This window comes from Sesamum indicum, linkage group LG13 (assembly GCF_026168435.1).
Source record: "Sesamum indicum cultivar Baizhima isolate 11 linkage group LG13, ASM2616843v1, whole genome shotgun sequence".
Lineage (NCBI taxonomy): Eukaryota > Viridiplantae > Streptophyta > Magnoliopsida > Lamiales > Pedaliaceae > Sesamum > Sesamum indicum.
The window spans coordinates 1701564-1712555 of record NC_142669.1 but is presented as its reverse complement, the minus strand read 5'-3'; the positions used below and the strand labels follow the sequence as shown (position 1 = coordinate 1712555).

At 34.5% G+C, this 10992-nt stretch overlaps 2 protein-coding genes across 2 annotated transcripts; both read right to left on the bottom strand.

Annotated features, from left to right (window-relative positions):
* Positions 1-651: 651 nt before the first annotated feature.
* Positions 652-1841, bottom strand: LOC148784358 (uncharacterized). The gene is made up of 2 exons (XM_088877152.1): positions 1579-1841; positions 652-1270 (listed from the first exon to the last, which is right to left on the bottom strand). Exons 1-2 carry the CDS (start codon positions 1839-1841, stop codon positions 652-654), a joined length of 882 nt encoding a protein of 293 aa, XP_088733278.1.
* Positions 1842-3894: 2053 nt separating this feature from the next.
* LOC105162651 (BTB/POZ domain-containing protein At3g22104) lies at positions 3895-7292 on the bottom strand. The gene is made up of 3 exons (XM_011080734.3): positions 6828-7292; positions 4772-5881; positions 3895-4491 (listed from the first exon to the last, which is right to left on the bottom strand). The coding sequence occupies exons 1-3, from the start codon at positions 6894-6896 to the stop codon at positions 4036-4038; spliced, it is 1635 nt and encodes a 544-aa protein (XP_011079036.1). The 5' UTR covers positions 6897-7292; the 3' UTR covers positions 3895-4035.
* Between the last annotated feature and the right edge of the window lie 3700 nt (positions 7293-10992).

Below are 10992 nucleotides of genomic sequence, written 5' to 3'. Positions count from 1 at the left end.
CTTTAAATACACGTATAAAGGACTCATCAACACGACAGAAGAGTAGCAAATCATCAGCAAACGATAATTGAAAGAGCCCCGTTTCCTCACATCACCAATGATAAAGAAATCCGCATTGACCCTCAATCTTCTGTTGGATCATGAGGCCAAGGATTTCCATAACCAACACAAACAGATAAGGAGACATGGGATCCCCTTGTCTAAACCCTTGAGCCCCCGCAAAGAATCCATGAATGCCACCATTCAATGCAATAGTAAAAGTTGTGGTTGTAACGCATTCACGTATCCATCCAATGAAGAGTTCTGGGAATTTATAAAGCCGTAGAACTGCAAATAGAAAATCCCACTCCACCATATTATAAGCTTTACGCAACTCAACCTTCAACGCACACCGAGGGGGCTTACGTTGTTAGTTGTAGCCCGAAAATAATTCCTTTGCCAGTAAAACATTGTCCCCAATACTACGGCTCGGGACAAAAGCATTTTGTGCAGGGCTAATTAATTTGTCAAGTACCAGCTGAATTCGCTTGACTAATATCTTAGTGATAACTTTGTAAAACACATTACAGCACGATATACGCCTGAAATCACTAACAGATAAGGGATTATGTACCTTAGGAATAAGAGAAATAATCGTGGAGTTAATTTGCTTCAGCAGTCGGCCATTATGAAAGACTCCAGTATTGCTTTTGTAACCTCCCTACCAACAATAGACCATGCGGCTTTATAAAATCCAGCTGAAAAACCATCAGGTCCCGGTGCCTTGTCCTCCTCAATGTCAAAGAAGGCCTCTTTAACTTCATCTCTGGTGACTTGGCTAACAAGCATATCCCCTTCTTCTTCCGTTAACACATGTGTAGCCCTCGATCTCAGATGTTCTAGTGTCAACTCCCTTCCTCGGCGTTCACCACCTAGTAAGGTCTCAAAATAGTGCACAAATTCCGCAACAATCTCCTCCTGGTCATTGATCATATTATCATCAGGCCCTTTAATTTGGAAAATTTGTTTTGTTGCTCGTTTGGTGGCCACTTTACGAAAGAAGATCCTCGAGCATTGGTCATCCTCCTTCAACCATTGCATTTTAGCCCATTGCCGAAGCATGCTTTGTTCTAATTTCACCGCTTTCATGAGCACGATTCTACAACAGTGCTCCAATAACAACAATGTCTCATCATGTCTGTCTTGTGCAAGGAGTTCCTGGGCTGTAGCGAGGAATTCCTTGGCTTGCTGTACATTGAGAGAAAGATCCCCTTTTTGTTGTCGCATCAACCTAAAAATAGGTTTAAGAGTACGTAACTTTCTAGTAACCGATACATATAAGTGCCCTCAATGTCATGCATCCACACCGACTTAACAGCATCCAAAAATTGAGGAGATGATTCCAAGTAATTATCAGAATGAAAAGGACTTACATAGTTGAGTCGGGAACCACCTTGCAACAATAGTGGAGAATGATCTGAAGTAGCTAGGGCAAGGCACCTATAATAAGCATTCGGCCACATGTGTAATACCACATTATTGGCCAAAACTCTGTCAAGTCATTTCCACAAGCTTCTACCATCTCTACTACAATTATACCAAGTAAACGTTTCTCCCTGCATAGGAAGTGTAATGAGACCCATCTCCATGACACACGCTTGGAACTCCTCCATTGCCTGTCTGATATCTCCCGACGCACCACATACCTCGCTCATATCAAGTACCGCATTGAAGTCTCCCATCACAAACCACGCCTCCTCTGCAATTTCTTGTGATAGGTCACATAAATCTCGCCATAGCGTTATCCTACTACTCACATCATTCATCCCATACACAATAGTAATCAAGTGTTGAGTATGCATCATGCGGTTAGTAACTCGACAATGAATTAATTGGTTACTAACATTAAGAATATCAATTCCCACGTCAGTATCATTCCACATAAGCCAGATACGATTTTCAACAGTATTATATTAGTATTTTGCTGTTTATATTAGTATTTTATATATTCTTCCGATGCTAGTCATTATAAATTCATTGTGTCATAGTAAATTAATATTTTTGAAATATTTAAAATATCTTTTAATAAATTAATCGCATAAAAATATTATTTGTTTATTTTTTGTTTAGTCCGATATACGAACTAGGACTCTTAAATGATCTTCTTTTAATAAAATTTTACTTTTTTATAACAAATTTTTTATTTATTATTAAAAAAATTACTTAAGTAAAAATTAAAATATTTATAATAAAAACAAACGCATGAATGATTTCACACTTTTATAAGTAGAATTGATTTGGATTGGGTTCGACCAAGAATGAAGCCCAACCTCAACCTCAACTAATGTTTGATAGACTTGCACAGGTTGGACAATGTATTCTACTAAGCCCAATAGAATGGGATAAAAATTGAAATTATTAAACCCTTCGGAGAAGCAGCATTTTGAGTTTTTTTTTTTTTAAATAAAAACGATGAATTATTATTAATTAAAATAAATTGATTAAAATAATTCATGTTGATCAATATCTAATAAAAATTATTAAAATAATTATATATTGATCAATACTATGAAATAAACTAAATCTAATCAACACCTACTATTACAGTCGACAATACTTACTATGAAGTAGATACAACATCCCACGCATATGGTGAGATTCAAAACCATACTATCAAATAAACTAAATCTAACCAACACATACTACTACAGTAGACAGTACCTACTATTCAGTAGAAACAACATCCCATGCATATGGCGGTATCCGAAATCATGACCTCTGAGGTGAGTTTCAGTTTCCCTAACTGAGTTGGGCTCATTGGCACCATTTTGATTTCCTTGCTAGTAGAGTTTCTTTGCATTTTTCCCGGAGGATTAACCCTTGCGAGGAAAATTTTAATTCATATCGGGTTTGGTCGAATTTAAATTAATTATGTGACAAGTGCAATGCAGTTATTTATGATTGGCGTACCATTTAAGAACACTAATTTTATAATTAATTTGATTTAATCCTACTTGATTTAGTGAGAATTTTACGAGGTAAGGAAGAGTTGAGGAAATGAACACAGATCCCTAGTCAAAATACCAATCCTTACAAGTCAGTGTTTGATGCAGACCATACATGATAGAGTTGCCTACACAGGAGAATTATATGGAGAGGGACCTCAGCCTTGGTGAATCAATTACCTCCAACATTCCCCAGCTTTCTGCAAGAACAGAAAAAGAACAGCTTTTCTGTGTTGTTCTTTTTGCAATGTGCTTCATTCTCTGTGAAAAGACACTGCCCCTCACTCATCCTTTTCACCAACAAGAGAATAAACAAGACTGTAATATCATTACAATCATAAAAGACATTTTCCCATGCTGCAGCCTGTTGGAGTCCAGGTCCAAGACAATATTAGCTGTCCATTTAGGGATGCAAAGGCAACCAAAAAACTTGGGTTTGAATTTCTTATTTAGATTGAAAGTGGGAACAAGCTTTAATTGAATCGAATTGTCAAGCTCAAGCTCTCTGCCTTGGGCCCGTGAGACGTAAGAATCGCCTCTAAACTCGCTGATCAAAGTTTTTTGAATTTCTTATCTAGATTGAAAGTGCAGCTTTAATTGAACATAACTGTCAAGCTCAAGCTATCATGCCTTGGGCCCGCGAGTCTGTTTGATATAAGAATTGCCTCTAAACTTGCTGACCGTATATTGAAATTTAGCCATGAACAACTCACGGAAAAGGGATATGTATTTGAGTTCTTTGATCGGAATTTTTATGGTACTTATGCTATCAATTCTTAATTGATGTGGGATGGAGTATCACACGAGCAGCGTGATATCCATGACATACGTTCTTTTTTTACCATTAACGGGTTGAGTTTCAAAACTGATGGAGATTTTTGAGTTCCTTAATTCCATGAAAAATCACAGGTGACGTAAACCTTAGTGCATCAACTAGTAGAATGAAGAGAGTATTATTTACTACACCCTCAACATGGTATTTTCATACTATGTACATAAACATATAAACTTGGAGGCAAAAAGGGCTAAACAAATGAACAAAGATTCAGCACTATGAACAAATTTTGGGCACAGATTTAGCATTCCTACCATGGCTCGACAATCTGGATCTCATCATCTTCGTCATTTGAATTTGCATTCTCCGGCAGAACTTCTCCAACTCCGACGCTCGCCATTGCATGTTTTGCAAATGCGCTCTAAGCTTCTTGCTCTCGTCGGAAAGACTGAGTTTCTTCGCATAAAGCACGATTTGCTGAGAGCTTTCGCCTTTCCTTCCCTTGTGTGCCGTTTCAGACAAAGTAGACGGCAAATCAGTCGAGACGGCTTCATCTGTATGTTGAAGCAAGCTTTCTAGTCTTTGTTGCTGTAAGATGAGGGCTTGGGCAGCAAATTGTGATGGGAAATTCGCGTTTCGAGCGAGGTGGTTAATTGCTTCTGATGAGAGCTTCTCATAATTTAGGCCGGAGCAGATTTTCATCTTCTGTTCTTCACACAAGCCTGAATGAACCTGCATGCATAAACGTTGGCAACTTTGTCTCGGTGGATCTTATATTACATAAAACATTGATTCGTATGGAAAACCACATTGTACACCTTATAGTTATGCTCTAAGACAATTTATCATGTAAAACATTACCGCAATATGCCGTCAGCCGGAATTTTCAAAATTGAAGTGTTTTTTTTATAATATGCTCAAACCTCAATAGCATCTAAGTAATTATTCCTAGATCTTTGTAGTGATATTGTAAAGGATAAAAGAGAAGAGCTGTAAGCACAGATTTGCTTACCTCTAAATACAAGTTCGCTGCATGATAAACTTCATCAGAAGAATCTCTAGCAGAGTCCGGTATCGTCCTGATCACAGCCAAGAACTTCGATGGCTTCAAATGAGGATCCGGTGCTATTTCGACCAGATATAAATCCATCAAGCGTACAACTTTCTTCAGCCGACTCAACGGCACACAACCAACCCCTTCCCCCAAAAACGACTTCAAGAACCTAAGGACTAAATCCACATCATACAGGTAACACCTTCGAGCTGGAGATGGAACAAGCAAGTTATCCAAAGTCGCTCGATCTAATAACAAACCAATCATGCCCTCTAACTTGTCCCGACAACACTGACTCACGTTCAAATTTAAACCGAATCTCAAAACCTCAAACAAGCTTTTGTACGACACGCACGTCATATCCAAAGAACAAAGCATCTCAACTATGGCTTCAATTATTTCAACTTTCTCGCCCGTTAAGGCGGACCCAAATCTTGATTTTTGGTAGTATAAGAGAAACTTACTAATAATCCCGTTGTCCAGATTTCTTGATAACATCGATCTTATCAGCATTTTGATAACTTGGATGTTTAACGGAATGAGATCCTCAAACCACCACGTTGCTCGGAAGCAACTGTTCTTCAAGCTCTCAGAGCTTCTTGTTTCACATGACAATCTAAATCCATAGCTTTCGGGTGAAGACGTGGACGGACATGGACTTGTTTCACAAGATGACACAACTTTCCCGACCAGCGAATCCAAGAACTTATCGAGTATGGTTAAAGAAATAGCTCCAGGGAGTAGATTTTCGCACTGTTTCAAAGCCACCAGAAGGTCAGACCAAGTCCAGTACTTGATCTCTTCGAGTGATTTCTCCGTCTGCTCGCATAGATTTTCGGTTCCAGCAACAAACTTGTTCATTTCCATAAAATCAGCCGCAACAGTAAGGTTAGAGATATTGCAAGGATTTATGTTAACTCTTCCCCTGTTGTAGCAGAACCTTGTGACGAGCTCGAAATTGGCTGCTCCTCCAGGAAAGTCATGGAATATCACCTTCAGACAACAGCCTACGTCTTTCGATTTACTCAACAACTTATTTATCTTTCCTGAATACAAAGATATAATTCTCTACAAAAATGCATGAAATTAAGTGTCGAAATCAGCAGAGGGATGAAGCAAACAGCAACTGCAATAAATGATAAGTAGCACTAAGGAAAGCAATCAAGGAAAACATGTTAGCAGACATATCTGTCGCTTCCTACATGCATTTAACTTCCTAACTTTAGCAAAACGAAAAACAGAACAAAAAGGTTGTCCGCACAAGTTGCTGATAAAGAACGATGAAAAGTCGTTATATGGCAATAAATTCTCGAAAAGAAATGAGCTAAAGAGACTACATCCCTGCAAAGAAGGGAAAGAACAGCACCAATTCAAACACTAGAAGCAGCTCTTTAGTCCATTGAAAGATGTGAAAGAACCAAAAGAAAAGGCATGAACTTTAAATGAGGGAAGGAACAAAACTAACAGAACATAAGAACTTATCAAAATTCTTATCACACATCACTGTCCCTCAACTATACATAAATCACACGGTACAATTGCTGTCGGTTCATCATCTCACCTGACCCGAGCTAGAATTTTCTCTATACTGTGTTGTATAGAATAATGGCAATAAGTGCACACATAGAAGCAAAGAAGAAACCACAAAGCTAAACTCCACTTATCCAGCAACAATAATTGTCAAATTATACTTCAGGGTTGCAGATATTACCAATGAACTTCCCCAAGAACACATATTATAGTACAATAGAAACACATTGATGATTCTTGATCATCTCCTGTTGGAAAATTAACACTAGACACAATACCTTTCAGCTATGTAAAGTTAAGGCAAACCCAGAAAAAAAATAAAAATAAAAAACAAACACACACACACACACAAGAACGCGAGAGAGAGAGAGAGAGAGAGAGAGAGAGGATTAGATAAAGAAAGAACCAAATTTTGACAGGAAACTGAAATAATATAAAAGAGGAGAACTAAAAGGCAAGAAAGAAGAAACAGAGAAGGCTTTACCTTATCAACAACGAAAACCTCTTCTCCATTGACATCCACTTGAAGATCAAACTGAAAACATGCATCCATGGTCCAAAATAAATAAGGAAACAGAGGACGCAGCCCACCTCAAATCAAGAGACCCTTTTGATTGAGGAGACCAAATGGATGCACATGGAAGGAAATGGTGAAAAGGGACAAGCGGAAAAGGTCTCTGAGTTCTTGGTTTTTGCAGAAATGGTTTGTTAACGTAGTGCAGAAAATGTGGTGGCTTCTCAAACCGGGGTGTCCGGAGAGACAGGAGTGCGTTGGAAGCAACAAGCTTTGTGTGGAATGAATTAACACAAAATACTTGTGTAATTAAATGTGAGAACAAAACAAAGGGATCGATCAGAGGTAGTTTTTTGTAGCTGGACAAGAACAGAGCAAAGCTTGACAGAACGCAGAAGTTGTTGAGGTGCCCACTATTCTATTCTGACATAATTAAAAAAAAAAAGTTAATCATATTTTGCTATTCAAACTATGTAACACACTTTGGCATCTAATTTCAAATGCAAATTTTACTAGACAGCAAGTTGACACAAAAAAAATTTAAATGTCAAAATGTAAAAATAGGCATAACTTGGATGATAAAATGAAATTTATCGAGTAAAAAGAGTAAATTAAAAGATTTTGGTGTAATTATAAATATGTTTTTATTATTTAAATAATTATAAGTATCTTTTTTAAATTAAAGGTCATCTAACAAATTCCTACATTGGACTGTCATGAGGTATATTTGTTAGATGATCATTAACTTTAAGGAGGTATTTGTAATTTTTCAAACAACGAGCAACATTTGTATGGGTTAATTACATTTTGCGATCCAAACTATGATCGTTTTTACACTTTGGCATCCAATTCTTTTTTTTTTCTTTGGTTAACTTACCATCTCAACTTTATAAAATTTTGCACTTGTTATTTATAACTATTTTTTTTCACCATTTTCTTTTTTGTAAAAACAAAAAAATATTACATACAGTGCATATGTGATATTTAAGGTTGTGTGATGTGATATTTTTCACATATCACAGCATGTGGTATTTCTTCGGTAGAAAAATTAAAAATTAAATGATCATATATGGTAAAGTGCAAATTTCACAAAATTGAGATGGTAAGTTGACCACAAATAAAAAAAATAAATGCCATATTGTAAAAACGGACATAGTTTAAATGAAAAAATGTAATTTACCTTATTTATAATTATGATGAATTTTTAAAAGAGCCTGTTGTAATTTATCAAAAAAGAAATAAAAAAACTAAAGGCTAAATCCAAATTATTGTTTAAATAAAAAAATAATAATTTAACATTTTGAAAAAGAAGTGTTTAACCCCGCTTCGTCTAGTTGTATTCTGTACTTGCGCAGTTTGCAATGATATCTTATGTTTTAGATGTGAATTACATATTTGCCCTCATTTACTAAATATAAAAGGGTAAATAGCAATTTATTCTCATGTGATATTAAAAATGAGCACATTACTTCCCTATAAAAAAAATTATAGCAATTTATCCCTCTATACTTTTTAAAATGAAACAATTTACCTCCTTATACAAGGAGGTAAATTGCTTCATTTTAAAAATTATAAGGGGTAAATTGTTGTATTTTAAAATATGTAGAGAGGTAAATCGTGTATATCACTATTTATTTTTTAATAAAAGGATAATTTGCTCATTTACAATATCAAAGGGGGTTAGTTGCATTTTCTCCAAATATAAAAGTCCGAAATATTCATGTAGCACGAGTTTTCCCCCTCTCATTCTTTGGCGTATCAAAGTTAGACAGAAAACAAAACTACGTATTAGCTAAATATTTGAATTTTTTTATAATTAGAATATGTGGGTAAAGCAGATAATTGTAGCCCAAAATATGAAAATCAGTTGCAAATTGTGTGGTTGAGAGAAGAATTCGCAATAAATAAAAAAATATTCAAACAATTTCATAGTAAAAGAATTTAAAATTCATTAATTTTCAACCAAAATTCAAATTTAAAATATCCAAATAAATTATAAAGAAATAAATATAATATATATAGAGAGAGTAAGGTTAATACCATTATATTTTTTCTGTTTTTAAGTACAAAACTATTAAATAAAAATATTAAATGAGGTGTATAATTAAAAATTTATGCGAATTCTTTCATTTGCTAACGCCAATATTTTTCGTTCAAATTCTAATAAAAGAAAGTCAGTTATAAATAGTAAATTCTTGGAGTGGGTGAAATTGTAATTTCAAAATTTTTTTAAGAGAAAGTATAATTTCTCATTAATTTTAAAGGAGGTAACATTAAAATCATACCAAATAAAAAAACAATTTCATATATTAGATTTCGAAAAACAAAAAAATCATCTACATATGAGGAGATATGTTCAAATATTTAATTTTAAATAATCTTCTCATTATAAATACTAAATATTAAATAATTATCTTTTATAACAACTCAAATAGAGGGTCAAAAATATTTTACCTTCCGAATCATGACGATTTTTATATTTTACTGTCTAATTTTTTTCTCGGTCGCACTACGATCTACGACATACAAACTATACGATCTTTGCATTTTACAATCTCAAATCACCATTTGGGAGAAAAATAAAATGGTCACATACATATCCTGGTATTTTTAACGGCAAAATTATTATTTTTTATCTAGTGACTCGAGAAAGGATTTATTTATCCAAACAGTCTTGCCAACAAAATGGCGATTTTTTCTTTAAAAATACCATATGTTCTGTATGTAATTATTTTTCATTGAAAAATAGCCTGAGATGATAAAAAAACGTAAATCACGTAGTTTGTACGATCAAAGAGCAACAAAAATAAATAAATAACAAATTATAAAAACGATCGTAATTTAAGAAGGCAAAATATTTTTTTACCCTAAAATAAACTATGAGTTATGAGAGTTCTAAAAGCACTCTCAACCTCTACTGTAAGATGGTTTGCAGCTTCATATAAATTTTTAAAGACATTTTTCTACCTCAAGCTATAATTATTCTTTAAACCTAATAAATTTTTTAATATTTATTTTTTATTATTTGGGTATGATAATTTTTTTGGGTAAATAACAACGATTTGTCTGAAATTTATCGTAATTATAATTATACCATTCTTGCTTGAAAAATTAAAAATACCCTTCTAATATTAACAATCGTTTAACAAATACTCATTCAAGACATTTATTGTAGAAGAATATTTATTAGACGATCATTAATTTTAAAAAATATTTATAATTTTTTTAATAATAGAAAGATGTATATAATTAGGATAAACTTTATAGAAGGTTGTGATTTCTTTCTTTCTTTCTTTGGCACACACATTACACATTCTTTCCAATCTCCATGCATGCAGTAGTGTAGGCACACCAATGTGTTTCTTCTCTCTCCTAGCGGGGGCAGCAATGAGCTTGTGTGTGCACGCGTGCGAGCGCCTGCACATATTTTAATTAGCAACTTGAGGTATAATATCAAGGTTTAAGTATATTTAAATGAGATAATCACACTCTTTACTCTTTTAGTATAATTATATGTAAATTTTTTATAATTTAAAAAATTATATATAATTTTTCATGTTCTCTCGCATGAGAGTTTGTTCCTGCATGAACTAGGGTTTTTGCTTCTCAACGGCGACAATGGCCCTAGTTTCATGTTTTTTCTTTCTTCTTCATGAGGTTTCTTGGCGACCATCCATGGCGAACGTGTCGTTTCTGAAATCTAACTTGAAATGACAGTTGTGGTCTCGTGTTTCTTTTGCGTTGGTTGTGTCTACTATAGCTATTCTAATTGGTGTTATTCATGTTTTCATTTGATTTTGTGCTCATTTTTGGTTTCCAGCATCTCATTCACCATGTTTCTGTTTTTTCTCTTCTCTATTTGTTCGTCTGATTATATGTACATTTTCTATAATTTAAAAAATTATATCTAGTTTTTCACATTCTCTTGCATGAGAGTTTGTTCCTGCATGACCTACGGTTTTCGCTTCTCAACGGGGACGATGGCCCTAGTTTCGTGTTTTTTCTTTCTTCTTCCTGAGGTTTGTTGGCGACCTAACACGGTGGACGCAGCGTTACTGAAATCTAACTTGCACTGACAGTTGTGAAACTCGTGTTTCTTTTTTGTTGGTTGTGTCTAGCAGAACTATTCCAATTG

Bases quoted from the DNA above. Each gene is read 5' to 3' on its own strand.
- LOC148784358 (XM_088877152.1), bottom strand. From the start codon at position 1,841: ATGCATACTCAACACTTGATTACTATTGTGTATGGGATGAATGATGTG. The intron at 1,271-1,578 runs GTATAATTGTAG...ACCTATTTTTAG, and splicing joins CAGGGAGAAACGTTTACTTG to GTTGATGCGACAACAAAAAG.
- LOC105162651 (XM_011080734.3), bottom strand. From the start codon at position 6,896: ATGGATGCATGTTTTCAGTTTGATCTTCAAGTGGATGTCAATGGAGAA. The intron at 5,882-6,827 runs GTAAAGCCTTCT...GCATTTTTGTAG, and splicing joins AGGTTTTCGTTGTTGATAAG to AGAATTATATCTTTGTATTC. The intron at 4,492-4,771 runs GTAAGCAAATCT...TTATGCATGCAG, and splicing joins CAGCGAACTTGTATTTAGAG to GTTCATTCAGGCTTGTGTGA.